The sequence below is a fragment of the Misgurnus anguillicaudatus genome, chromosome 3 (genome assembly GCF_027580225.2).
Source record: "Misgurnus anguillicaudatus chromosome 3, ASM2758022v2, whole genome shotgun sequence".
NCBI classification, from domain to species: Eukaryota; Metazoa; Chordata; class Actinopteri; order Cypriniformes; family Cobitidae; genus Misgurnus; species Misgurnus anguillicaudatus.
This window is the reverse complement of record NC_073339.2, coordinates 1,440,106-1,467,627: the sequence shown is the minus strand read 5'-3', so window position 1 is coordinate 1,467,627 and position 27,522 is coordinate 1,440,106. Positions and strand designations below refer to the sequence as shown.

Here is a 27,522-nt window from a genome sequence, read left to right as displayed (position 1 = left end):
TCCACATATAAACACACTAAAGAAAGAAAGAAAGAGCTCGCGTGTGATGTGTATTTATTGCGCAGAGCCCTTGGGATGTTTGTAGGTTCAAGTACTCTCGTGTGATTAGAGGAATAACTCTGATTCATTGGAAGCTGAAGGCGGTCGGGGCATGACTGTTCCATGAATGGATCAGAAATAGGTAGGTGGGAAAGTATGGATTATAACGAAGGGAAAGATGAAGAATGGGTGGATAAAGGGTCAGTAGCAAAAAATAAATAAATAAAGGGAATAAAAGAGTCAGAAATGAAATTGATGAAAGCCCAGGAAGTGAAAAAGAACAAGAGTCATTCCAGACATAATTGAGGGATATGTTGTAGTATTAAGATTTAATGAGCAGGATCAGTTAAGCATGAAGAAAGTTAACCCTTTTATGTTAACAAAAATTTGGCAAAGAAGGTAGGGGAAATATAATATGCAAAGGTTCTTAATGATGATGGCAATTTAATGGTGAGTTGTGCTTATGCAATGCAAATGGACAAAGTTTTAAAAATTAAAGAGATGGGTAAAATGTAAAGTAGAAAATGCAGGGAGGGAGACCGGAGAAAAGTTGGATGTACTGGAGTGATCAAGGGTTGCCAATGAATGTTAGCATGGAGGAAATAAAAAAGAAGATAAGGGAGGAAATGTATTAAAAGTTCAAAGATTAAAATTAAATAAAGAAGGAGTATTGAAGGAAAGAGAATCAGTGTCAATAGAATTTGAAGGAGAGAATATTCCAAAGAAGGTATTCTTGGGATTTAGGAGTTATCCAGTGAGGATGTACATTCCAAAGCCAATGATGTGCTATAAGTGTCAGAGCTTTGGGCAAACTACCAAAAACTGCAATAGACCACCAGGGGTAGCCAACGTTGGTCCTGGGGTGCCGATGCCCTGCAGATTTTAGCTCCAACACTGATTAAACCTGGGGTACGTTCAAGCTCACACCAGTGTGCAACATTTTGCTACGGTTTCCGGGTTGAACGACATATTTCTTGGAAACGATGTGCAACAGGTTTTAGATGCGTTTTCTCTTGTTTGGTGGGTGTGTCAAAATGTCCACCCAATCAGCGGCAAGATGTATAAAAATCACCGTTTCTGTTTAATAAACGTTGTGCAACGTTTTGACGGGGCTGAACGCAGCCCTGTAGTTTTCAGGTGACTCATAAAGACCTTGATTAGTTGTTCAGGTGTGCTTGATTAGAGCTGGAGCTAAACTCTGCAGGACATCAACACTCCAGGACCAACGTTGCCTACCCCTGCAATAGACAGAGAAGATGTGCAAGATGCAGAAATGATCATGAATTCCCAGATAGCAAGCCACCATTGAAACAATGTTAACAATCATTGTTTTGTCAATGTTAATCCCATTGACTAAATATCATGTTTGCACCCTCCATTAATTTTGAGAAAATATTGAAATTTCAGCGAACAAACATTATGGTGATTAGTGTTTGCTTTAGTTGGAAGGAATTCATGAATCTCTGGCATAATAAATCAGTCTATAAAACTCATCAACACATCAACAAAAGAAAGCTTCATGCTGCAATGCATGCTGGGTATCAGCAGTTGATAATTTTATCAGAATTAGTTTGATTATTGTCACCATTGTTGAGATTGTAGGATGAGTGTTGATGTCTAAATGTGTCAAGATTTTTATTCTGTATTATCTTCTCACAGTGCATTTACAAACCAGAACAATTATAAAAGTCATTAATGGATCAACATCATCATGTAAAACAGCTTAATTTTATATCATCTTGATGTCTTCATAAAAAGCAACTTATTTCAACTTAACTTTAAAACACATCTTTTTTTTCAAATGCACATGTGTTTCTACTTAAACACATACAAACACTGAAAAAAGAAAGCTTTTACTTAAATAAACACTGATCACCATAATTGTGGGTTATAGACCCTTTTACTGTTTGTACACACTGATGACGTGGCAACGTATGTGCGCGCAGTTTGGCAATGGAAATATGGCAAGAATCAGCAGTGAAGCCACACAGACAGAGAACGTTATTTTAAAAAGTTGACTTACCAACTTTTTCAACACAACTTCCAGATCCATGTACTATAGTGGAGCGGATAGAAGACGTTATCAGATGGCCAAATATAAAGTGGCCAGATGCAGGGTGCAGATGGATGGTGAAAACCTAATATTGATTCAATGAGATTGACATTGACAATCAATATTTTTAACATTGTTTCAATGGTTGCTTGCTTGCTATCTGAGTATAGATATTGTGGAATGGGGATTCCACCAAAGTGTTGCAGCTATGGAGAAGCACACAATGTGGCATATGGTGGATGTGAAATAATGAGAAAAGAGACTAAAATCCGAAAGAGAAGAGCAGATAGAAGGATTACTTATGCAGATGCTGTTAAAGTGATAAAGAGAGAGGGGAAAATAATACAAATGAGAGAATATTTGGGAATGACAGAGCATCTACAAGGTTCAGAAGTATGTGATTAAGAGAGATCTGGTTATGTTTATAGCCGGAGGGATTAGTACTGCAGAAGTTAAATCCAAAAAGGACTGACATGGGAGGAACTAAGAGAGAACCTCGCTATTCAGTCAAGCCAAGAAGCATCATGGGTTGGTTAATACTAAACCAGGTGATGGCGATTTACTACTAATTAAAGAATCAGCTTTACTGACGAGATGCGTGTGACAATCGCATGCGATTTATAAATAGGATGGGAGGAGAGGAGGCAGGAGGAGGTTATGGTCAAATTATTCACTAATGTTAACAGCTCAGAAAATCTGTCAGAAGAGGAGATAAGAAACAACAACAACTATGAATCAGAATCTACAAATGTTGGATAGAAAGAAAGAGTCAGGAAAAGCAATTGATGAACCATTCACTATGGCTGAGATGGTAAGAGCAATTAGAAAAGCTAAGCAAACTTCTCCAAGGAAAGACTGAATATGCTGCTATGTGATGTTAAAACGGCTAGGAAAAAGATCACTGTTAAAGTTGATTGACTTCTATAATAAAGTTTGGTGGGAGGAAAACTACCCACCAAACTTCAAAATGTCAACAAGATATTCTGTATGAATTACATCAGCTAAGCCCAAATCTAGTCAGAAAGGGCAGTCAGGTCAAATTTTTGCAGGTTCCAGCGCATGTGGGGATCAGGGGAAATGAGATGACAGATAAGCTAGCAAAAAGGGAATAATTGAGAGATTATGTAAAAATGCAAATTCGTTTTAGCAAAACAAAGGTTAAAAGCATAAAATGTGGCAAGAAAGGTAGGATAAAAGAGAGAAAGAAGTGTTAAAGGAAATATGTCGGCAAGTGGGAACCGGAGAGAAGAAATAGTTAAGGTTGGGTGCTAAATGAAATGGTTGGGTACAGATTAGAGTGCTGATGACTTTTCTAAAGGATAACATGATAACACCGGTAACATTTTTTACATGATAAAAGTGTCATTTTGCGATATCAATGATGGTCTTAGCTGGTCTTAGCTGGTTTTAGCTGGACAGGCTGGTCTTAGCTGGTGTAAGCTGGCCAGGCTGGTCTTAGTTGATTTAAGATGGTCAGGCAGGCTGGATTAAGCTAGTTAGACTGGTTTTAGCTGTTTCTTGCCGTTCCTTTCCCATATTTTTTGCTATACTGTCATAAATCTCATTACTGCAGATATTCTTAAAATATCATGATAGAATTTTTATGCTCCAACGTCCACCCCTAATGTGAGGGAGGAATGATGAATAAAAGTAGTGTATGGGAAAACAGAGTTAGAGAATATTGAGGAAATGTTATAAAATGCATTTTGTAGTTTTGGTGGGAAATTATTTGAATATTTGTGTGTATTTGGGTTAATGTGGTTTTATTTATTTATTACATTTTTTGTATAATCGAGAAGGAAACAAGGAGTAAGGAAAATATAGTGTAGAACTATTATCAGATCTACATTCTGAGCAGAGAGACGGCAATGCACCTATAAGCTGGATGCTAAACACCGTTAAAATTGAAGCAGCAGCAGAAGTGTTTTTCTCTCAACAGAGTCTTCTTGTCTCTGTATATTTTAGTGTTGATGATGGATGTGATGTGCTGTAAATCAGTAGGAACTGATCTGTCCATGCTGGATATTGATGATTTCATGACAGAAATCTCTCAGCTGAAGAAAGAGGTGGCGTTACTGGAGACAAAGCTGAGGTTAAGAGGAGATGAAGGACTGAAGAGAGAGGTTTGTACAGCTTAAACATCCTTTACCTGAATCAGACAACATCAAATCATTTCTAATCTTACTCTGTGTGTGTTTGTTGTGAATCTTCCACACAGGACTCCGAGCTCAGTCTGACTTTACTCTGTTATACTGAGTCAAAGCACACAGACGCTCAGGACACTACAGTGTGTGACAGTAATCAGGACTTACAGGATGATGAATCTACTGATCAAACCTCCACAGAGTCTCTGGATTCTGTCTGTAACGCTGGAGAACAGCAGCAGATCCTGCAGACCAAACTCAACATGTGTTCAGTCAAACTCATCGACAGTGGAAACCAAACGGAGATCAAAACTGAACCTATGGAAGAGAAAGATCACAAAGATGAGGATTATTGTGATGATGTTTTCCCTTCAGGTTTGTTTCCTGCTTTGTATTCTATAAAGAGTCATGTGTAAACACATTTCAATGTTTTTCATCTTAATTGCATTTTCATGTCATATTAGTTGTTTTCAAATCTTTCGGACAGTGTTTTCTTAATTCACACAGATGCATCAGATTTTATGTTAATCTTTTTGTGAGGATAAAGCAATTGTTTGATCATGTTTCTTTCAGATGAGAAGAGCAATTTATGTTGTGATGGTGAAATGTCCTCAACGTCAAAAGAGCGACTGACAGCACAAACGTTTTCCTGCATCACCGTTGGAGAGACATTGAGCTCACAGAGACATTTAAAGAGAAAACACACAGAACAGAAACTCTTCACCTGTAGGAAATGTACAATCAGCTTTACTACCTTAAAAGAGTATAAATGTCATCATTCAAAAGTGCACACAGACAAGAAGCAGCAGTTTCACTGTCAGCAGTGTGAGAAGGTTTGTGGCTCTTCTTCTAATCTGAAAGTTCACATGAGGACACACACTGGTGAAAAACCTTTCTACTGCACTGAATGTGACAAATATTTCAGCAGCAAACAAAGTCTTGTTGCTCATCAGAGAATTCACACAGGAGAAAAACCATACGAGTGTCCTCACTGTGAGAAGAGATTCTGCCTAAAAGCCCATCTGAGGATACACATGCGTTTACACACCAATGAGAAACCGTATCAGTGCAGTGAATGCGAAAAAACCTTTACACAGTCAAGCATTTTAAAATCACACCTAAAAACACACAGTGAGGAGAAACTCTTTCAATGTTCACACTGTGATAAACGTTTCAAGCTGAAATCTCATCTGAAATGTCACGAGAGGATTCACACTGGAGAGAAACCTCATCTCTGCTCACACTGTGGAAAGAGCTTCTCTGATCCATCTCAACTCAGACTTCATCTGAGAGTTCACACTGGAGAAAAACCGTATTTCTGTGATGTTTGTGGGAAGAGTTTCAGTCGACATCAAATTTTAGTGTCACACCAGAGAATTCATACAGGTGAAAAACCTTACAAGTGCTCTGAGTGTGAGAAGACGTTTGCTCAACCACATGTCCTGAAGACTCATCAGAGACTTCATACTGGAGAGAAACCGTACCAGTGCTTGATCTGTGAGGAGAGATTTACACATTTAGGAAGTTTTCATACTCACCAGAAGAAACATGCAAAGGAACAAACTACACTTGAATGAACTTTCTGTTTATTCAGAATGAGGTTAGGTTGTGTGATGCAGTGGATAGTTTTGTGTTTGGGGGAATAATCCAAAAGCTATTTTCTTGAAGAATTAATAAAAAGTTTTCACATTATTAGGTTCTTAAGATGAAATTCAGTTTATTGTTTTCGTCACTTTTGTAAGTAAATTTAAATTAAACTGGATTTGCAGACATTTTTATCTTAAACATCATGAATTTAATTATTTGGTTGGATCAGAATTAAAAGCCTTTAAAATAGTGATCTGTAATGTTATGTTAGACACGTTCCTTAAAAGTTCCCAACGTAGGAAATAAAGTTAAGCCAACATAAAAAGCGTCCAATTTATTTATTGTTTCAAGATTGTTTCTTAGTTGTGTGAATGTTAAAGGAATGTTACATTCTATCATGTTTAAAACATCTGTTTTGTATATTAAAAAATAATTTTCTTATGTACATGATAAAGAAACATTATATTATTCTATTATGAAACTTTTTTCTGAATGTTCTGTAAAATTAATACTGTAGAAAACACAATTCACTTATTAGGTTTAGATCAGGGGTCGGAAAGTAATTTGACATCGGTCCAAAAAACTATTTCTCTACTAGATGGTGGCGAAAAAATAATCGAAGAATAATTTAAGAAAAATTTAACTAGAATTGCCTGTGCAGATTGTTAGTGTCTTTAGTAACTGGTAGTATGGCGGTGTCCAGGGTTTACACTGAATAAATTAATAAAGCATTAACATAACCACATAACCTGAGAAGTATCTTTTACCAACTTGCTACACAGACTGCCTTGCTAAACAGACATGTGGTAGAAGAACAAAAATAACACACAAAAAAAGAGGACATGAATAAGCCTATTTGGGTCGAACGGTTTTATTTCTCTTTACATTTATTATGAATACTAAATATGTATAATTTTAAAGGTCCTGTTTTTCCTGTGTTTTTAAAGCTATGATTGTGTTTATGTTTTGTGTGTAGAAAAACGCAGTATTTTTTCACAGTTTATTTAATTTCACTGTCCTAAAAATGGGCTGATGTCTTCCTTGTTCTATGAAGTCCCTCCTTCAGAAATGCGCAATGAGTTCTGATTGTGTAGTTTGTTTAGTGTGTTGTGATTTGACAGCAGCTTAGCTTAGCCAGAGCCATTTGAGCTTAGCTGGCGACTGACATATTCCTGTGGGCGGAGTTTAGTAAAAAAAAATATTGACGTCATTCAACCGGGAAGAAGGGGGCTATAGTCCAGACACCCGGCCGTTCACTGTAGGCTTTGAAAGGTGAATTTTGTTAAAGAAAATATATTGCATGTCAGTGAACTTTGAGCTTATCATTTTGCAGGTATTTTTTATGATCTAACAGCACTCTTTGAGGTAGTTTTGCCAATTTAGCAATTTTGTTGTAGATTTAGCAACTTTTCAAACAACCCTAGCAACTTTTCCCCAAAAGCACCTAGCAACAAATTTAGCATTTTTTCAAAATGTATTTGGCTACTTCTAGCAACTACTTCTAGCAAAAGTTACTCAAATCTAAAGAGCCCGAATAATTGTTGTTCATTCAGGTAAATTAAGACAGTGCTTTAATTGTTGTTTAATTGTTGTATTGTTAGTTTTACAAGTTAGAAAGAAAATAGGCTACATAAACTGTGATTTTTTTAACAGAGTGTAGCTGTTCAGTATCAGTGTTATATTTAAATTTGATCAAAAAGGTCTACAAATAGCCTACCATATATATATATATATTTTTTTTCGAACAAATCTAAATTATATTTTATTTAGAAAATGTTTTTTGCAGAGATGGGATGTCAGTTTGAGAAAACTCATGTATCTTGTATATAATAAAGATGCTGCTTTGCGTCGATATTACCTAGTGACATCATCACGCAGTTATGTCATTGATTTCATTTAGCAACTTTTAGCAACAAATCATTCTGCCTTTAGCAAAACTTGGCTATAGTGCTTCGAGGTTCCATTTTCTTCTTGTCTGACTTAATTATCTTTTGCTTGAACACAGTGGTTGATGTTTGTGTCTCTTCGTTGGTTTAAACAACGGATTCTATTCACAATGTGACTCTACTGGCATCTTCTGGAGATGTTTAACTCTTACACACAGTCCCCAGCACCAGTCCCATCAAACCAGCACCAAAACACAACATATGCTGGTCTTGCTGGCAGTGTTGGGGAAAGTTACTCCTAAAAGTAATGAATTACAATATTAAGTTACTTCCCAAAAAAAGTAACTAATTGCGTTACTTAGTTACTTTTCATGTAAAGTAATGCTTACGTTACTTTTTAGTTACTTTTGCGTTACCTTTTTTTTTGGCTGAGGCTTGATCTCTTTTAGACCTTGCAGGTATTTTTATGACTGAAAAGTTCTGCATTCAGAAATGGCATATTTCATGACAAAAATGTCGAGCTCTGGCCTGCCATCTCAGTTTCGGACTCAAACGGTTCCCACACAAGCATGTACGCATAGAGTAAATAATGTGACTACGTTTAGTTTAATTCGGTACATAATTTTTTAAAGTTCATTTATTTAAACTAAAAAAGTAACTTGCATTACTTTTTTGAAAAAGTAACTCAAATATTAATGTGTACATTTAAAAAGTAATGCGTTACTTTACTCGTTACTTCAGAAAAGTAATATTATTACGGAATGCACATTACTTGTAATGCGTTACCCCCAACACTGCTTGCTGGTATGCTGATTTTTCCCGCAGGGTCAGCTCAAAGTTATTATAAGCTTCGTTTTACCAGATATTTTCGTGTCATTCTTTCCGTCATGTGTTTTCTTCATATTTTAAATTCTCTGCATAGTGTTCTACAGTTTTAGGAGCAGTTTTAGGTGCTATTTAATTTACTGTGTTGTATTCTTGATCTAGTCATAATTGTCTCTATTCCTGTCATATACTCCTGCCTCTTCTCTTCATTTAATGTCTACTGATGTTGCCAATCTTTAATATTTTTCGGTACCATTTTAAAACTTGATGTTTTGTCTTAATTTTCTTTCTTCAGTACTTGTAACTATTTTATCCAGCATACAATAAAGAAACATAACACTTGTGTAATGAATGACACGTGAATGGAGTGTTGGGCGTCTTCTCTCTCCAGTGCAGCGGGAGGCGCTCTGCGGCTCTTTGGTCCGCCGGTGGACCCACTAAAGAAGGAGGGAAGGAGCTCGCGTGTGATGTGTTTGTGTATCCTCAGTGTTTTTCTCTCTTGAGTGTTTTATTGAGTGTAAACAGAGTCTTGTCTCTGTGTATTTTAGTGTTGATGATGGATGTGATGTGCTGTAAATCAGTAGGAACTGATCTGTCCATGCTGGATATTGATGATTTCATCACAGAAATCTCTCAGCTGAAGAAAGAGGTGGCGTTACTGGAGACAAAGCTGAGGTTAAGAGGAGATGAAGGACTGAAGAGAGAGGTTTGTACAGCTTAAACATCCTTTACCTTTACAACATCAAATAATTTATAATCTTACTCTATGTGTTGTGTTGTGAGGATGTGGATGTGGTTTGTTGTGAATCTTCCACACAGGACTCCGAGCTCAGTCTGACTTTACTCTGTTATACTGAGTCAAAGCACACAGACGCTCAGGACACTACAGTGTGTGACAGTAATCAGGACTTACAGGATGATGAATCTACTGATCAAACCTCCACAGAGTCTCTGGATTCTGTCTGTAACGCTGGAGAACAGCAGCAGATCCTGCAGACCAAACTCAAGATGTGTTCAGTCAAACTCACAGACTGCTCGAACCTCATGATGGAGATAAAAACTGAACCCACAGAAGAGGAAGATCACACTGAAGAGGAAGAAGAATATGTTGAAGACGATGACGATGATGATTTTATTCCTTCAGATATGTTTCTTCTTCCTTTACAGCTTTCATGACATTGTGTCACTCATGTCACAAGTAATATAACATTGTTTTGGTCACATTTCATTAAGGCTCTTAAGGAGAATTTCTGTATATTCAAAATAAATCTTACCAGTATTTAGTAAAGATACGCATAATACGCAGTGTCCCTGCACATAAAATTCAGACACAACTGTTGAAAGAAACAAAACAGCAAGCAAGCAGAAACCTTCATCTTCTGTATACATAGAAGAGAAATTGATCTCAAAAACACCCCATAATTTCAAAGAGTTAAAATGATCATGTAAGTAATTAATTAATATAACAAAATATCTGTAATGCCCACTTGAGATATACTGTACTATATTAAAGTATTTATTTTACCATGGTTTATCAAGTTCATCAATTCAAAAAGTAATTATAAAGGGAGGAAAATAAGTATTTGAACACCCTGCTATTTTGCAAGTTCTCTCACTTAGAAATCATGGAGGGGTCTGAAATTGTCATCATAGGTGCGTGTCCACTGTGAGACATAATATTAAAAAAATACTGAAATCACAATGTATGATTTTTTTAAAACTATTTCTTTGTATGATACAGCTGCAAATAAGTATGTGAACACTTGTCTATCAGCTAGAATTCTGACCCTCAAAGACCTGTTAGTCTGCCTTTAAACTGTCCACCTCCACTCCATTTATTATCCTAAATTAGATGCATAAAGACACCTGTCCACCCCATACAATCAGTAAGAATCCAACTACTAACATGACCAAGACCAAAGAGCTGTCCAAAGGCACTAGAGACAAAATTGTACACCTCTACAAGGCTGGAAAGAGCTACGGGGAAATTGCCAAGCAGCTTGGTGAAAAAATGTCCACTGTTGGAGCAATCATTAGAATATGGAAGAAGCTGAACATGACTGTTAGTCTCCCTCGAACTGGGGCTCCATGCACAAACTCACCTCGTGGGGTCTTAATGATCATAAGAAAGGTCAGAAATCAGCCCAGAACTTAGGGCTGTGCAAAAAATCGACTGCGATTATCATGCGCGTGTCATCAGTAAAGCCGGTTCGGTGATTAGTATTAAATCGCCATCAGCTGCTTTCAGATGGAGCGGCATTTATTACACAGACCCGTAGTTCACCAAGAAGCTAGACAAAATTGGGTTCATAATCGAGGAAAATCGATTCCGATTGTCTAGGCGATTTTGCCTGGCTTCTCGGTGAGCTGTGGGTCTGTGTAATAAATGCTGCTCCATCTGAAAGCAGCTGATGGCGATTTACTTCTAATCACGGAACTGGCTTTACTGATGAAACACGCATGATAATTGCAGTCGATTTTTTGCACAGCCCTACCAGAACTACATGGGAGGAGCTGGTCAATGACCTGAAAAGAGCTCGGACCACCGTTTCCAAGGTTACTGTTGGTAATTTATGGTTTGAAATCATGCATGGCACGGAAGGTTCCCCTGCTTAAACCAGCACATGTCCAGGCCCGTCTTAAGTTTGCCAATGATCATTTGGATGATCCCAGAGGAGTCATGGTTTCAGATGAGACAAAAATAGAACTTTTTGGTCATAATTCCACTAAATGTGTTTGGAGACAGAAGAATGATGAGTACCATCCCAAGAACACCATTCCTACTGTGGAGCATGGGGGTGGTAGCATCATGCTTTGGGGGTTTTTCTGCACATGGGACAGGGTGACTGCACTGTATTAAGGAGAGGATGACCGGGGCTATGTATTGTGAGATTTTGGGGAACAACCTCCTTCCTTCAGTTAGAACATTGAAGATGGGTCGAGGCTGAGTCTTCCAACATGACAATGACCCGAAGCACACAGCCAGGATAACCAAGGAGTGGCTGTGTAAGAAGTATATCAAGGTTCTAGCGTGGCCTAGACAGTCTCCAGACCTAAACCCAATAGATAACCTTTGGAGGGATCTCAAACTCCGTGTTTCCCAGCGACAGGCCAGAAACCTGACTGATCTATAGAAGATCTGTGTATAGGAGTGGGCCAAAATCCCTCCTGCAGTGTGTGCAAACATGGTGAAAAGTACAGGAAACGTTTGACCTCAAACAAAGGCTACTGTATCAAATATTAACATTGATTTTCTCAGGTGTTCAAATACTTATTTGCAGCTGTATCATACAAATAAATAGTAAAATCATACATTGTGATTTGGGTTCTGGATTTTTTTTTAGATTATGTCTCTCACAATAGACATGCACCTACGATGACAATTTCAGACCACTCCATGATTTCTAAGTGGGAAAATTTGCAAAATAGCAGGGTGTTCAAATACTTATTTTCCTCACTGTGTATACACACACTTACCTAAAGGATTATTATAAACACCATACTTATACTGTGTTTGACCCCTTTTACCTTCAGAACTGCCTTAATTCTACGTGGCATTGATTCAACAAGGTGCTGAAAGCATTCTTTAGAAATGTTGGCCCATATTGATAGGATAGTTGGTGGAGATTGATAGTTGATGGAGGTGTGTGGGATGCACATCCAGTGTTAGATTGGAAAATTAAACTGACTTAAGGACTGTTGAATAGGTACACTTTATTCTGGTTGACCAATTAGAGTCCAAGAATTGAGTCAAGCACCATTCAGATACTGATTAAAATTTACTGAAGAAAGGAGGGGTTTGTGTGTGTGGTTTTCTTTGATGTACGCACACACTTGAACTTGAAACGTCTCGTAGCACTTCCTTACAGTTCCCCTCACATTCATCTGAGTCTCTTCATGACGCACACGGTCTTAAAGGGGACGCGCACAGTCTTAAAGGGGACGCGCATGGTCTTAAAGGGGACGGGCACAGGCTTAAAGGGGCCGCGCATGCAAACCGTTTATACATCCAGGGCACAAAGCTCCCGTTCCACCACATCCCAAAGATGCTCTTTTGGGTTGAGATCTGGTGAGTGTTGGCGCCATTTTAGTACAGTGAACTCATGCTCAGGTAGGCCGTGGCATTTAAACGATGCCCAATTGGCACTAAGGGGCCTAAAGTGTGCCAAGAAAACATCCCCCACACCATTACACCACCACCACCAGCCTGCACAGTGGTAGTAAGGCATGATGGATCCATGTTCTCATTCTGTTTACGCCAAATTCTGACTCTACCATCTGAATGTCTCAACAGAAATTGAGACTCGTCAGACCAGGCCATATTTTCCAGTCTTCAACTGTCCAATTTTGGTGAGCTCATGCAAATTGTAGCCTCTTTTTCCTATTTGTAGTGGAGACGAGTGGTGGGGTCTTTTGCTGTTGTAGCCCCTCCACCTCAATGTTGTGCGTGTTGTGGCTTCACAAATGCTTTGCTGCATACCTCGGTTGTAACGTTATTTCAGTCAAAGTTGCTCTTCTATCAGCTTGAATCAGTCGGTCCATTCTCCTCTGACCCCCACAGGACTGACCCATACTGGATGTTTTTCCCTTTTCACACAATTCTTTGTAAACGCTAGAAATGGTTGTGCGTGAAAATCCCAGTAACTGAGCAGATCGTGAAATACTCAGACCAGCCCGTCTGGCACCAACAATCATGCCACGCTCAAAATTAAATCACCTTTCTTTCCCATTCTGACATTCAGTTTGGAGTTCAGGAGATTGTCTTGACCTTGATATGTAGCATCAAAACAGAATAATTTCTTTTCCTCACACCCACGCGCACAGTTTTTTGCTGTGCTTTGGGTGACGCTGTTTATTGAGTGCGGGGAAAACAGCGTCTTGTTTATAAGTTAACGACAGCAACGCACATATCTGCGGAAGAGTTTATCGTGAGATTTGTTACCGTTTGTGAGGTAAACTTGTTTCAGTTTCTTGTCACCAGTTGAGGTTACCAGCCGGGCTGCAGATATAAGACCTGATGGAACTGTTTGAGTGAGACTTTGTTGCTTGCACAAAACAAAATGACACGTTAAGAAAGGAATGATGAAGAATAGTTATGTCACTGTCTAGAGCAGGGATGGGCAACTTTGATAATGTCGAGGGCCAGCATTTTTCTCCTTTATACCAGGGAGGCCAGAACCACACGCACAATTTACATCATTCTTAATTTCCTTTATTAAGAAACCACAATATACAATTAACCTGACTTTAAAGATTTTAACTATAAAACTTAGCAATTATGCTAATTCTACATCATAACTTTATTTTCAGTGGACAAGCATTTCTCTTCTTCACATAAGCCCAAACACGGGACTATGCTTACTGTGAGGATCCGGGGTTCTCCTGGTTGGGAAAATTTACTTCCTAATACAAAAATCATCATTTTAAAAGTATTTGATTAAGTCTAATATGGTCCTGCAGGCCATATTAGAATTTACCCCGGGCCGTGTGCGGCCCTTCGGCCGCCAGTTGCCCATCCCATGTCTAGAGGCTGGCTGTGTGTTTGACTTTGTGCAATGCCACATGGGTTGCAGTGTAGCACAGGACTTCTGTGGGAGTGATTTAAAAGCATATGAAGCAGTTTGCTCTCAGGTTGCTCTTGCGATGCTTTGGTGTCGTCTTTGGTGTAATCTTTTACTTTTTTCATTTGAATCTATCGTTCAAATGGAAAGATTTATCAGTCAATGCCGATAATAAAAAATGTCCAGATATCGGCCGATAAATCGGCAATATATCGGTCGACCACTAATACATAAGGGTGTCACGATTTTAGTTTTAAATCGAAATCGGTCGAAATGAAGTCACAACCTCAAACTTCAAATTGAAAAATGGTATCGTCGATGCTGCCACGTCCCCATGCCACGTCCCCATGTCACGTCCCGTCGGCTTGCCAAGCGGGGGAAAATAAACCTCTCGGAAGTGCCTTTAAAAACATCGGTCCAGCGGAATGCGATTTATATTTTAAGCACGAGGGATGTATTGCTACAACTCCTTGAAATGCATATCATAAACAGGATTACTACCTAGTGATCTGACTTCGGACAGAGCCCAGCTCTCTGCACGTGCGTGAGAGAGCCGACAAGATGCGGCGGGTTATATTTTAATAGTTTGCCTCAGCTCGCATGAAATGCTTAAAACTGAACAAATACGTGAGGATTACTACTTTAGTTTATGTTTAGACTTTGGACAGATGAAGAGCCTGTGCACGTGAGACAGAGAGAAGCGCAGCTGCTTAACATTAAAATCATTAAATATTCCAAAAAAGTAGTGCTTTTGGTTAGTAGCCTTATTTTTTTAGGTTTAATTACACAGAATTGCCATCTTGCGGGCCCCCCCGGGGCTCGACCCCCAGTTTGAAAACCACTGGTCTAGATGATTTGACGGGCCATTTGCGACACGCAGAATTATTGTTTGATTATTGATGTAAGTGTTCAAGGGGCCGTTTTTCATGTTTTGTCGTAAACGTGTGTTAAACACGAGTCGGTTCTTTGTTCTTTCAAAAGTGCACGATAGGTTGCGCGTTTTCTGTTGCTACGCAACCATGAGCTGTGCTCTCCGTGAAAGCAAAGATCACGGAATGCGTGATCAGTTTGCTCATCATCTGCACCTCACGGCAATCATATCTTTGTCACCATGCAATCAGTTAATCTGGTTAGGATATTGGAGTGTTTGTCCAGAGAAGAGCTGTAACTTTGTGTTACTCGGCTGTTACTCATAGAAGAGCTGCGGCAGGGTTTGTTAATTCAAGTCACAGCTTCCATTGGCTACACCTAATGAGGAGTGTGACACGGAGATGTAGTCCAACACGTATATTAAACTACGAATTGTCACTGTCATTCAGATTTGGCCCCATTATGAAGTAGGTAGCGAGTCTTATTACAATAATATCACCCCCTAATCTGCATTATCCAACCACAGCGCTGACATTTAGAGCAAAGAGAAAGAGAGAGAGAGAGAAAAAAAAGATTGACTACTTCAATTTCAACAAACCACCATTATGGCGATCAGTGTTTGCATTTCATCAGTTCATTTGCATTTTAAAGGACACACCCGAAAACAGCACATTTTTGCCCTTACAGAGTTGCTATTTTAACATGTTATAATAAATTTAATTCGACCTATGTTGAGGTCTTAACATGCGCACTCTGGCAACACAAAAGACTTTACATCTTTAAAAAATGCTTTATTATTTGATGTAATCGGTAAACTGTTGAAACATTTCATCTTTTGTGTTTATATTAATATGTTTCCTTCAGATGAGAAAAGTGAATCATGTTCTGATGGAGAATCATCCAGAACATCAAAGGAGCAACAGACGGCACAATCTTTTTCCTGCATCACCTGTGGAAAGACATTCAGCTCACAGAGACGTTTAGAGACACATGAGAGAAAACACACCGAACAGAAACTCTTCACCTGCAGGAAATGTGAGATTAACTTTACTAACTTACAAGAACATAAACGTCATCATTCAAAAGTGCACAGAGTGAAGAAGAAGCGGGAGTATCATTGTGAACAGTGTGATAAAGTTTATACCTCTCTTTCTAAACTGAAAGTTCACATGAGGACACACAGTGAGGAAACACCGACATTCAGCTTAGAGAAACATGAGAGAAAACACACAGATCAGAAACTTTTCACCTGCAGGAGATGTGAGTTGACCTTTACTACTCTAAGAGAGCTGAGACTTCATTCAAAAGTGCACAGAGTAAAGAAGCACTGTGAGCAGTGTGGTAAAGGTTATCTCTCCTCTACTAGTCTAAAAGTTCACATGATGACACACAGCGGTGAAAGACCGTTCCAGTGCAGTAAATGTGACATGAGTTTCAGAACCAGGGATACTCTTATTGGTCATGAGAGAATTCACACGGGAGAAAAACCGTACAAGTGTCCTCACTGTGAGATGAGTTTCAGCCAAAAAGCCTATCGTAAGAAACACGTGTTTTTACACACCAACGAGAGACCGTATCAGTGCAATCAATGTGACAAAGCTTTTAGGGATTCAGGTTGTCTAAAGTCACACCAAAAAACACACTCTGAAGAGAAACACTATCAATGTTCACACTGTGATAAACGTTTCCGTTATAAATGTCATCTGATATGTCACGAGAGGATTCACACTGGAGAGAAACCTTACCTCTGCTCTCAATGTGGAAAGGGATTTGCTGATCCAAGTACTTTTAAAGAGCATCAGAGAGTTCACACTGGAGAGAAACCTTATCCGTGCAGTGTTTGTGGAAAGAGATTCAAGCGACATTACGGTTTAGTGTCACACCGGAGAACACATACAGGAGAAAGACCTTACAAGTGCTTTCTGTGTGAGAAGACGTTTACTCAAGCGGTTCTCCTGAGAATCCATCTGAGAGTTCACACTGGAGAGAAACCTTACGTCTGCTCCATCTGTGGAGAGAGATTCGCTAATGTAGGACCTTTTAAGACTCATCAGAAGAAACATGTTCAAAGCGACCTAAACTATGAGAGAGACTTTGTTAAAAAATAACAGCCAAATGTCAGAACAGCAGTATAATTGTACATAAAAGATATAACTAACACCGTTTAGCTTTATGGTAGATTTTGTATTACATTTGCATGAGTATGTGTAGATTGAGTAGTATACCTACGTAAAAGTTCTATTAGTTAAGTTAGAAATAGTTAACTGCTTGCTGTGCATTAAAGGTGGTGTGTGTAAATTTTGGTGCCATCTAGTGCAACAAACAGCTCACCCCTCAATTTCAAAACGCATATAGTAGCCGCCACAGAACTTGTCATCATCTAAGACAATGTAGTTTGTCCATTTAAGAGCTACTATAGAAACATGACACCAACTTCCATGTAAGGGGACCCGTGGTGTATGAAGATGAAAACGGCTATTTCCAAGGTAATTAAAACACATTACATTTCACAAATACATTTCATTATATGAGGTCTTTATACATCACTGATAATATAATTATGTAGATTAGATTGCATTTCTTCTAGAACTTACACAATGCACCTTTAAACGAGTTTAAATGCAGCACGCGGATGAAAGAACCATCAGATGCGAAGTATTTTGACCGCTTATCCCATGGTCATTTGCCAAGACAAATTAAAACTGTTATTGCTTACGGCAGCGCAACAATTTTCCAAATATGTAAAAATCACAGCTATATTCATCAGTTAAGGTACATAGATCTGCCCACTTTGGATCAGATATGCAGACATAAGGTAGAGCGATAAGATTACATTTATTTAAATTATTTATTTTGTGTATTTAGAGTGACAAAAGAGATCAAAGGTTGATACAGATAGCCGCCACTTACTTTAATTATACTTAAAAATAGACAGAAAGAAAGCAATGCTTTAACATTATATTTATTGAAATGCATTAATACAATCAAACAAAAAGTTAACAATGCTTACTAATGTTTGAGGCAATTGCTCAAAAGTAATCTTCAATCATGTAATTAGATTACTGTACAAATTACTCTCTCCAAAGTATTTAATTACTTATTACTAGTTGCTTTCTAAATCCCATTTAGTAAATGATACAAATATAGGCTTGAAACAACTCAAATAAATCATATAAAAGTACATCAATTATTCTGGTCACACTTTTTATGGTCCAATTTTCACTATTAACTAATTTTGCTTCAATATACTCCTAATTACTGCTTATTTATACTTTGTAAAGTAGTTGTTAAGTTGAAGATAATTAAATGACAGTAACTAATTACTTATTAACTAGTTAAACCCAACACTGGTTTAAGGGAAGCAGCACATTAATTCAGAACTGTGATCAAACTGACTGGATATATTTGTACATTAAATGATTTTATTGCAGGCCTTCCTGATCAAAATCAAGGATTCAAACAGACCATGGAATAATGAATGTTAAGAGTTAAGCATTATTAAACATTATCTACACAGCACGCACTTAAAACAAATCTTGTGTTTAGTTGAGGATAACACGCCCTAGACACATCTCTGGGTTATTTTTGGAACAACACACTTTGTTGTTTTAACAAACAACAATCTTGTCCCTTTTATTTAATATGTGATGCATTTTAATTTGTAATAAATGCTCATGTAAAAATATTTTACGGAGATTTAAACACATTATTTACACACATGAAAGTGTTCAAATGCTACTGTAAATGGATGTAGAAGATTTACACACTAAAGTTTATGGTGCCTATCAAATCAATTTGTTAGTTGTAGGCACTTTAATCAAACCAATTTGTTAGATGTCAAATCAATCAATTTGTTAGTTGTATTTATGGCACTTTAACTGTTCCTTTAATAGCTGGAAAGCCCTACCCATATAAACAACATCACACAAAAAATACACAATAAACAAATATTTCACACAATGTTTTTTACAGTTGGTTAGCTTTTCTAATATCTTCAAAGGCACAATTTATATGACTTAATATTCATTTCAAATATAAAAAAAACAATTAGCACAGAGTTATTTTTCACGTCTTCATATTATCCCAAATGTTTTCAACATTCTTTGAATTGAGAGAATGTTCTGCCCCTGTTTAGGGTCGCTGGTCAATTGTGTTATTGGTCGATTTCATACTTTTATTAATATTTGAACCTCCTTGACATAAATAATTTACTTTAAGTACCCCGTGAGATTTAAGTAAAATTTTAGAATTAAATCTGAGAAGTAAATATTTCAATAATTTAACAGCACACTTGTATGTTTAAAGGATGACTCCACTTTCATAAAAAAATTCGGATAATTAACGCACCCCCATGCCATCCAAAATGTCTTTCTTTGTTCAGTCGAGAAGAAATTAACGTTTTATTGGGAAAACATTCCAGGATTTTTCTTCATATATTGGACTTTAGTGGACCTCAACAGTTTGCAGTTATAATGCAGCTTCAAAGGGCTCTAAACGATCTCATTCAAGGCTTAAGGGTCTTATCATGCAAAGCAATGATCATTTTTGATAAAATAATTTTTAAAAGTACTTTTAAACGATAACATCTCGTCTTGCACTAGCCGTGTGACGCGCCAGAGTGACCTTACGTATTACGCAATCACATTAAAAAAGCTTTTGGAGAAAAATCCTAAAATGTTTTTCTCAAAAAACCTCATTTCTTCTCGACTGAACAAAGAAAGACATAAACATTTTTGATGACATTATCAGAGTGAGTAAATTATAAAAAGTGGAATATTCCTTTAAACTTAAAAAAACATTTCTTTTTCATCTATATTAAAGTTAAAATTATTGTTATTATCTATTATTATTATCTGGTAATTTTATTTTATTGGTACATAAACCATAAGCCTATTTGTCTATTTTGCATGAGCTCTTAGTTTCCTGATATATTGTAGTGTTGTGTAATGGTCACAAGTTATGCCGATTAAACAAACAAAATAGGGTTACATGTTTTGTTAGACAGTGTTTTATTTAGATGGATTTTTACTTTGAATGTTGTGTAATTAACATTAGAAATAGATTGCATCAGATATAGAGTAATTTTAAGAGTGCACAGACAGAACCAATATACAGCATGGGTTTAATTTCTCCACTGCTTACATCTACTTATAGGATAGTGTTTAGGAGAAAACATGAACTTGGGTTGCATTTGCAATGTCTTTACCATTTGTGCTCGTTCAGAAACATTGAGATGCGGCTTTCTGAGCATGCACTTCAGCACATACCAACTTCTCAAACATCACATTTAGGCCTGCACGGGTGCGGGTTTATCAGATTTACTGAACACCCAACCCGTTTTCAGACAGCAGCATTAATTTAATTTCTTACTAGTTAATTTTTATCTTACTTTTTCAAGCAATACACACTGACATAAAGGTCAGAATCAAAAGCTGAACATGGCATTAATCAGTATAATGTCTTCAGGTTAAGCAACTATCAAAATATTTTGGCCACCTTACCAAATGCTTTACTCTTCAGCACAATGGTAATCTCCTAAAAAGCAACAACGGACTGTAAAAAGTGAAAAGTTGGATCAACAAATATTACTTCAAATGGTAAAACCTAGAAAGCGTTTTTCAGCGAAAAATTTCACTTCAGTTTCACTGTAGGTAAAGAAATTAAAGTTAAATACAAATTCAACGAAAAATTTCACTTCAGTTTCACTGTAGGTAAAGAAATTAAAGTTAAATACAAATTCAACGAAAAATTCCACTTCAGTTTCACTGTAGGTAAAGAAATTAAAGTTAAATACAAATTCAACGAAAAATTTCACTTCAGTTTCACTGTAGGTAAAGAAATTAAAGTTAAATACAAATTCAATGAAAAATTTAACTTCAGTTTCACTGTAGGTAAAGAAATTAAAGTTAAATACAAATTCAACGAAAAATTTCACTTCAGTTTCACTGTAGGTAAAGAAATTAAAGTTAAATACAAATTCAACGAAAAATTTCACTTCAGTTTCACTGTAGGTAAAGAAATTAAAGTTAAATACAAATTCAACGAAAAATTTCACTTCAGTTTCACTGTAGGTAAAGAAATTAAACTTAAATACAAATTCAACGAAAAATTTCACTTCAGTTTCACTGTAGGTAAAGAAATTAAACTTAAATACAAATTCAACGAAAAATTTCACTTCAGTTTCACTGTAGGTAAAGAAATAAAAGTTAAATACAAATTTTACCAATTGAATTGTACTTTAAGTTTATCCAACTTTTTACAGTGTGTAACAGAACACTAAACATTAATATATCGTTTTATTTCATCTTGATTAAAAATACACAATAGCACTTAATTTCTACATTTGCTCTCATCACTCAGTCCCATGCAAAGCATACTGGGAACTGGAATATGCTTAAATTTGAAAAGATCACGTTGAATAAATATGTGTAAAATAACTACACTGAAAAAACGATTCATTCAGTTTAATCAATTTATTTAAGCTACATTTAATGTAGCTAAAATACATTGATTGCAACCACTTACCATAAAAAATTGAGAAAATTGTTTGAGATACTTGAATGAATCATGTTCTTTTAAAATGAAACGTTTGAACCAAAACGTTACAATTTCAATTCCGTTTAAAATTATGCAGTTATGTTGATGATGCTGCACTGGCTTAAACTTTAATAACCTAACAAACACGATGTCCACTAATAATCATTTTTAAGTTTTGTTTTGTCACATTGTTTGCTGGATTGTAGAATTTTTTGTAAAATAGTAATACGAAATGGCAAAATGTGTTTAAAAATAGACGTGACTGACGTGCAGGCGTAACTTGACTTTGTGAAACTAATTTATATTTTGTGATTTCTGATCAATTTGGCACATCTATATATATATATATATATAAACATAATATGGTGTACGTAATACTTTTGATTGCTGTAATCCTATCTAGAATCACAGGCGTGTAAATTGCAGCTTATCTGTTAACCTAAAGTGAACAAAATGTTTATTTTTCTGTCAATAAATGCTTTAAGTCCTCTATATTGTGCTGAAGTCATTGTTTTTGTATTTAGTTATTCAATTATACTATATAATGTGTGGTGCATAATTTAATTAAAAATGTGTTCTATTGTTTGAATAGATCAATATTTCCATTAATGGATTCTTTTCTATTACAGATTTGATCCTCCTTTATTTATAAATAGATTATAATCAAATACAATGCTTTATACTTTTTCACTGACGTTAAGTCAATAAATGGCACTTAAAAGAAAAAAGGTTGTGTGTTTCACATTAGATTCAAGATTGCATAAAGAGTTAGCAATAATATCATGAATAGCAGTTTATAGCATTGCCTATTATATTGTATAAGTGCACCCAACACCACACATCTACAAAACTGAGCTAATGAATTAAGTTAACACCAGGGGAACGTTCCCAGAATGTTCTGGTTACAAAAATAACACACTATAGGGTGGTTTCCCGGACAGGGATTAGCTTAAACCAGGACTAGGTCTTAGTTTAATTAGGAAATAACTAGTTTTAACAAACATAACTCACAATAAACATTACTTGTGTGCATTTTGAGGCAAAACAAAGGCCAATGATGTATCTTAAGATATGTCAGTGCAGGTTGTTATTAATTTGGAGAGCTCATACATTTAGTTTAGTCTAGGACTAGTCTAATCCCTGTCCAGGAAACTGCCCAAAAAATACATGAAGAAAACTTTCCAGGGAACCAAAAACAAACCCTAGAAAATAATGTTCTGGAAATAAAAACATTGTTTTATGGGAACCTTTTCCGGAACAAAAACAGTAACAGTTTGTTGGAATTTGGGAGGTAAAATCATGCAGCTTTTGGATATAAATTAAATCATCTTTTGGGTTGAAAAACATATAATGAAGTTGGGTTACAAATAGCCAGTTTTGGTTGTTGAGTGTCTTCTCTCTCCAGTACAGCAGGAGGCGCTCTGCAGCTCTTCAGTCCACATATAAACCCACTAAAGAAAGAAAGAAAGAGCTCGTGTGTGATGTGTTTGTGTATCCTCAGTGTTTTTCTTTCTTGAGTGTAAACAGAGTCTTGTCTCTGTGTACTTTAGTGTTGATGATGAGATGGATCTGATGTGCAGTAAATCAGGAACTGATCAGGGCTTACAGGATGATGAATCTACTGATCAAACCTCCACAGAGTCTCTGGATTCTGTCTGTAACGCTGGAGAACAGCAGCAGATCCTGCAGAACAAACTCAAGATGTGTTCAGTCAAACTCATCGACTGCAAGAACCTCATGATGAAGATCAAAACTGAAACCACAGAAGAGGAAAATCACACTGAAGAAAATGAAGATAACACTGAGGATGATGCAGATAAAGATGGGGATTGTGATGATGATTTTATTCCTTCGGGTATGTTTTTTTATTCTTTCATGAGATTCTTTCCTTTTTTATTAAAGAGGACCTTACATCTATCATATCATAATCATACTTTATATAACACAGAAATCTATTTTAATAAGGTCACATTAAGTCTCGGAAACTTGTGTGCTCCCTGGAGGGCAGAAGTGCATTTAAGCTTGTTTCTCTGTTTGCTTAAGATTTCTTTGAAATTGTCAAGTAAAAAGATTAAATACATTTTGTTTATTTATATTCATGTAAGGTACTATGCATGTTTAAACTTTTGTGATATTTTCCCTCACATCAAATTGCTATTTAGGTTGATATGCTTAAAGGTAAGATTGTACTGCAAATAAGAAAATAGCCATGTTGTTGTTCTTAATACACTGTGCATTACATCCTCTTATGACAGGAATCCCACGCTTTTTTTTCTTGTAATAAAATAAACTTCATAATAAATGACTGACCGTTAAATTACTCAAAAATAATCCACAACCGAGGTGGTGACGTTGCCACAACGTGAAGCTGAATTACATCGATGATTATTTTTGAATAACCGCACACCTAACTTGTCAAATGGAGCAATTTTTTTAAATAACCGTTGTATAAGCAGAATAATTGACTTTATTATTTGAATATAATGCACACCCGCATTGTTGCGCCACATTACCACCTAGGGTGTGCATTATTTTCTTATTATTCAACGGCCCGTCGTCAATTATTCCTTACTTATTCAACGGATCGGAATTATTTTTTTTGTGTGTGAAAATTTAAAGACATTTATGGGAATGTATGAGATTTATTTGAAATTTTGGAAAATTTATATAGACTATATCATATACAAACATAAGCAGACATGCATGCAAGGTAATAGAAATTTTGAAGAATCCGGATAATTACGCTCATCATGTCATGGATTTATTTGATCAGTAATCATTCTAATATTGATTTTTGATCAAATAAATGCAGGCTTGATGAGCATAAGAGACTTATTTTAAAACCATGAAAAATAGTAGGCTACTTTGGGTGGTACAGTAATTCTGTATGATAATAACAGAAAGCAGCTAGCAGTATGTAGAAGAAAGAGCATCACAGCTTGAGCTAGCTACATGATCATAAATGTTCAATGAAATAGTGCTAGTTTACATTTAGATACTTGATTTAGTGGCATCAAAAAAAATTATGTGTGCATTTTATGCAGGGGGTGTGGCATTAATGGCCATTCAATAAGCTATGTTGAGAAATGTGCAGTATAATTCAAGTGAAATTGCATAAAAGCTTGAAACAAAATTATGCTAAAATATTTTTTTAATTACATTTATGTTCCCTGTTATAGGCAACTCTGCAATCTTTAAAATTCCTAGTTTTTTCCCATATATTCCTGTTAATTCCTATGAAAGTTTCCAGCCTAGAAAATTCTCAGAATTTTGCAACCCTATTGTTAAAACCAGCGTAGTGATATGGAACTGTAATGCGTTCGACAGACACGGAACTACTTTATTGGTATGCGTTTACTGAAAAACAATGCACCCTTAAAATGTTGGTAAGGTTATTAAAACCTGCTGCTAAAGGATTTAAGTGTGCTGACATCTTTATTTTTATTGACTACTTTATTGTCTGGCACCTTATTGATCGTGAGTGCGGCGTAACTCTTCTAATAAGATTTTTACAGTAAAATATCCAAAAACACTAATCCAGTGTTATATATTTTGTCTAATGTTTTCAACTACTTGTAAATTATGAGAAAATTGCCATTATAAACAGTGACAAGGGGCAGTGCAGTCGCCTGTAAATAACATTAATATCCACGTTACTCTTTGTTACCGCCTTTACTGATGTGGAAACCACATAACAACATTGTCGTGGACAAATGCTGAAGTAATAGGGTCTGTCGGGGCACTCGCTTGTTTATGGTAAGTTTGTTAATCTGAACACTTAATTCTGTGCTGTGTTAACACACCATCGTATTGGACTAATACTGTAACATCTATGCATTGCTAATTTAACATCTATGCATTGCTAACTAAGAATTGCGTTTTGAACATTACATAAAAACCTGTTTTATTTCATTATGTAAATGTCATCAAACACAACATTTACAAAACTTGATTACTTTACCTCATCCGTAAACATGATTTCTCGTTTGAGTGTTTGAGTGTTTGAGTTAAAGGCAACAAATCCCCTTAATTCCATCTGATTCAGAGCGTCATTAATCTACGTCATTGTTATTCTTTTGATCTGGCGCCCCCTAGCGGTGGAGATTATACAAATTACAAATTTAATATAAAATAAAAACATTTATTAACATAGCTTTAAATGGCTCTTTAAAAGGACTCACAAATGTCATCTGTGTTGCGAATGTAGAAAAAGATACAGAATACAAATTCTTGTGTACTGTGTTTACAATGTTTGTGTAAACACAAGTCAAAACGGATATTATAATACGGCCCGTTCTGGTTTTTCATTCTGATTGGTTGAAAGCCGTGATAAAATACCCCAGTAACCCATGCATATGAAGTAAACGTTTTATAAAAGTAATAAGCCCCACGAAGCAGTGGGGTTACAGTGCATTTTATAACAGCTAAGGGGCGTTGTTAGATGTTATAAAATGCACTGGTAACCCATTGCTTCTTGGGGCTTATTGCTTTATTGAATGCTCTTGTATTTCAGATATGAAGAGTGAATCAAGTTCTGGAGAAGAAACCACCTCTACATCAAAACAGCGACTGACAGCACAAATGCTTTCCTGCAGGAGATGTAAGATCAGCTTTACTACCTTACAAGAGAAGAAACTTCATTCAGAAGAACACCGAGAGAGGAAGAAGTTTCACTGTGAGCAGTGTGGGAAAGTTTGTCTCTCTTCTTCTAGTCTGAAAGTTCACATGAGGACACACAGTGGTGAAAAGCCTTTCCAATGCACTGAATGTGACAAATATTTCAGCCGAAAACAAACTCTTGATGTTCATAAGAGAATTCACAAAGGAGAAAAACCATACGAGTGTCCTCACTGTAAAAAGAGATTCAGTCACAAACCTTATATAAAGAAACATATGCTCTTACACACCAATGAGAAAACGCATCAGTGCAGTGAATGTGACAAATATTTCAGCAGCAAAGGAAGTCTTGTTGCTCATCAGAGAATTCACACAAGAGAAGAAACATACGAGTGTCCTCACTGTGAGAAGAGATTCAGACAAAAAGCCCTTCTGAAGAAACACGTGCTTATACACACCAATGAGAGACCGTATCAGTGCAGTCAATGTGACAAAACCTTTAGGTTTTCGGCTACTTTAAGGGCACACCAAAGAACTCACTCTGAGAAACAATATCAATGTTCACACTGTGACAAACGTTTCTATCATAAATCTTATCTGATAATCCATGAGAGAATTCACACGGGAGAGAAACCTTACCTCTGCTCTTACTGTGGTAAAAGCTTTGCTGATCCAAGTACTTTTAAAGAGCATCAGAGAGTTCACACTGGAGAAAAACCTCATCAGTGTAATGTTTGTGGAAAGCGCTTCACACGTCACGGTGCATTTAATGTTCATCAGAAAATTCACACCGGGGAAAAACCTCATCGCTGCATTTTGTGTGGGAAGAATTTCAGTCGACGTGGCAATTTAGTGACTCACCTAAGAATTCATACAGGTGAAAAACCTTACAGATGCTCTCAGTGTGGAGAGGGGTTTAATCAAGCCGTTCTCATGAGAATCCATCAAAGAGTTCACACTGGAGAGAAACCTTACTGCTGCTCCATCTGTGGAGAGAGATTTACTAAAGTAGGACCTTTCAAGACTCATAAGAAGACGCATACTGAAGAACAAACAGACAAATAACTTATATTGTTACAAACACGATTCAGATTTGTAGTAGACTTTATATTTTCCTTTCTGTATTGTAATTATAAGTTGATTGAGCCTCGAGTCTCACTCAAAGTTATGATCACTAAAAGATGTTTAATAAACACTCCGTAATGTTTGGGGTTCACATTGGACTCACTTTGCCTGGATGATTCATTACAGTTTAATGATGAACTTGCTGTAGTTTTTTCCCTTCATTTCTGTCACATTTATAATCTAACATTGTTTTTTTCTGCATGTTTATGCATACAAATGTTTATACATATTTTCTGTTTTAATCTACTTTAACATTATCTTACTAATTTTTATTTTGA

The 27,522-nt window shown here is 36.5% G+C and overlaps 2 protein-coding genes across 5 annotated transcripts; both read left to right on the top strand.

The window, feature by feature from the left end:
* On the top strand, positions 1-20,907 carry LOC129445335 (uncharacterized). 4 transcript variants are annotated; one of them, XM_073866411.1, is made up of 4 exons: positions 1-181; positions 9,083-9,240; positions 9,354-9,680; positions 15,832-20,907. In XM_073866411.1, exons 1-4 carry the CDS (start codon positions 163-165, stop codon positions 17,071-17,073), a joined length of 1,746 nt encoding a protein of 581 aa, XP_073722512.1. In that variant the 5' UTR covers positions 1-162; the 3' UTR covers positions 17,074-20,907. The 4 variants fall into 4 exon arrangements, with proteins under 4 accessions (XP_073722512.1, XP_073722511.1, XP_055062520.2 ...); XM_073866410.1 differs by having other exon boundaries at positions 2-181; positions 9,318-9,680; XM_055206545.2 differs by lacking the exons at positions 9,083-9,240; positions 9,354-9,680; positions 15,832-20,907 and adding exons at positions 4,058-4,215; positions 4,311-4,611; positions 4,810-6,149 and having other exon boundaries at positions 16-181.
* LOC129445340 (uncharacterized) lies at positions 17,322-27,522 on the top strand. The gene is made up of 3 exons (XM_055206551.2): positions 17,322-17,451; positions 23,053-23,357; positions 26,016-27,522. Exons 2-3 carry the CDS (start codon positions 23,066-23,068, stop codon positions 27,182-27,184), a joined length of 1,461 nt encoding a protein of 486 aa, XP_055062526.2. The 5' UTR covers positions 17,322-17,451; positions 23,053-23,065; the 3' UTR covers positions 27,185-27,522.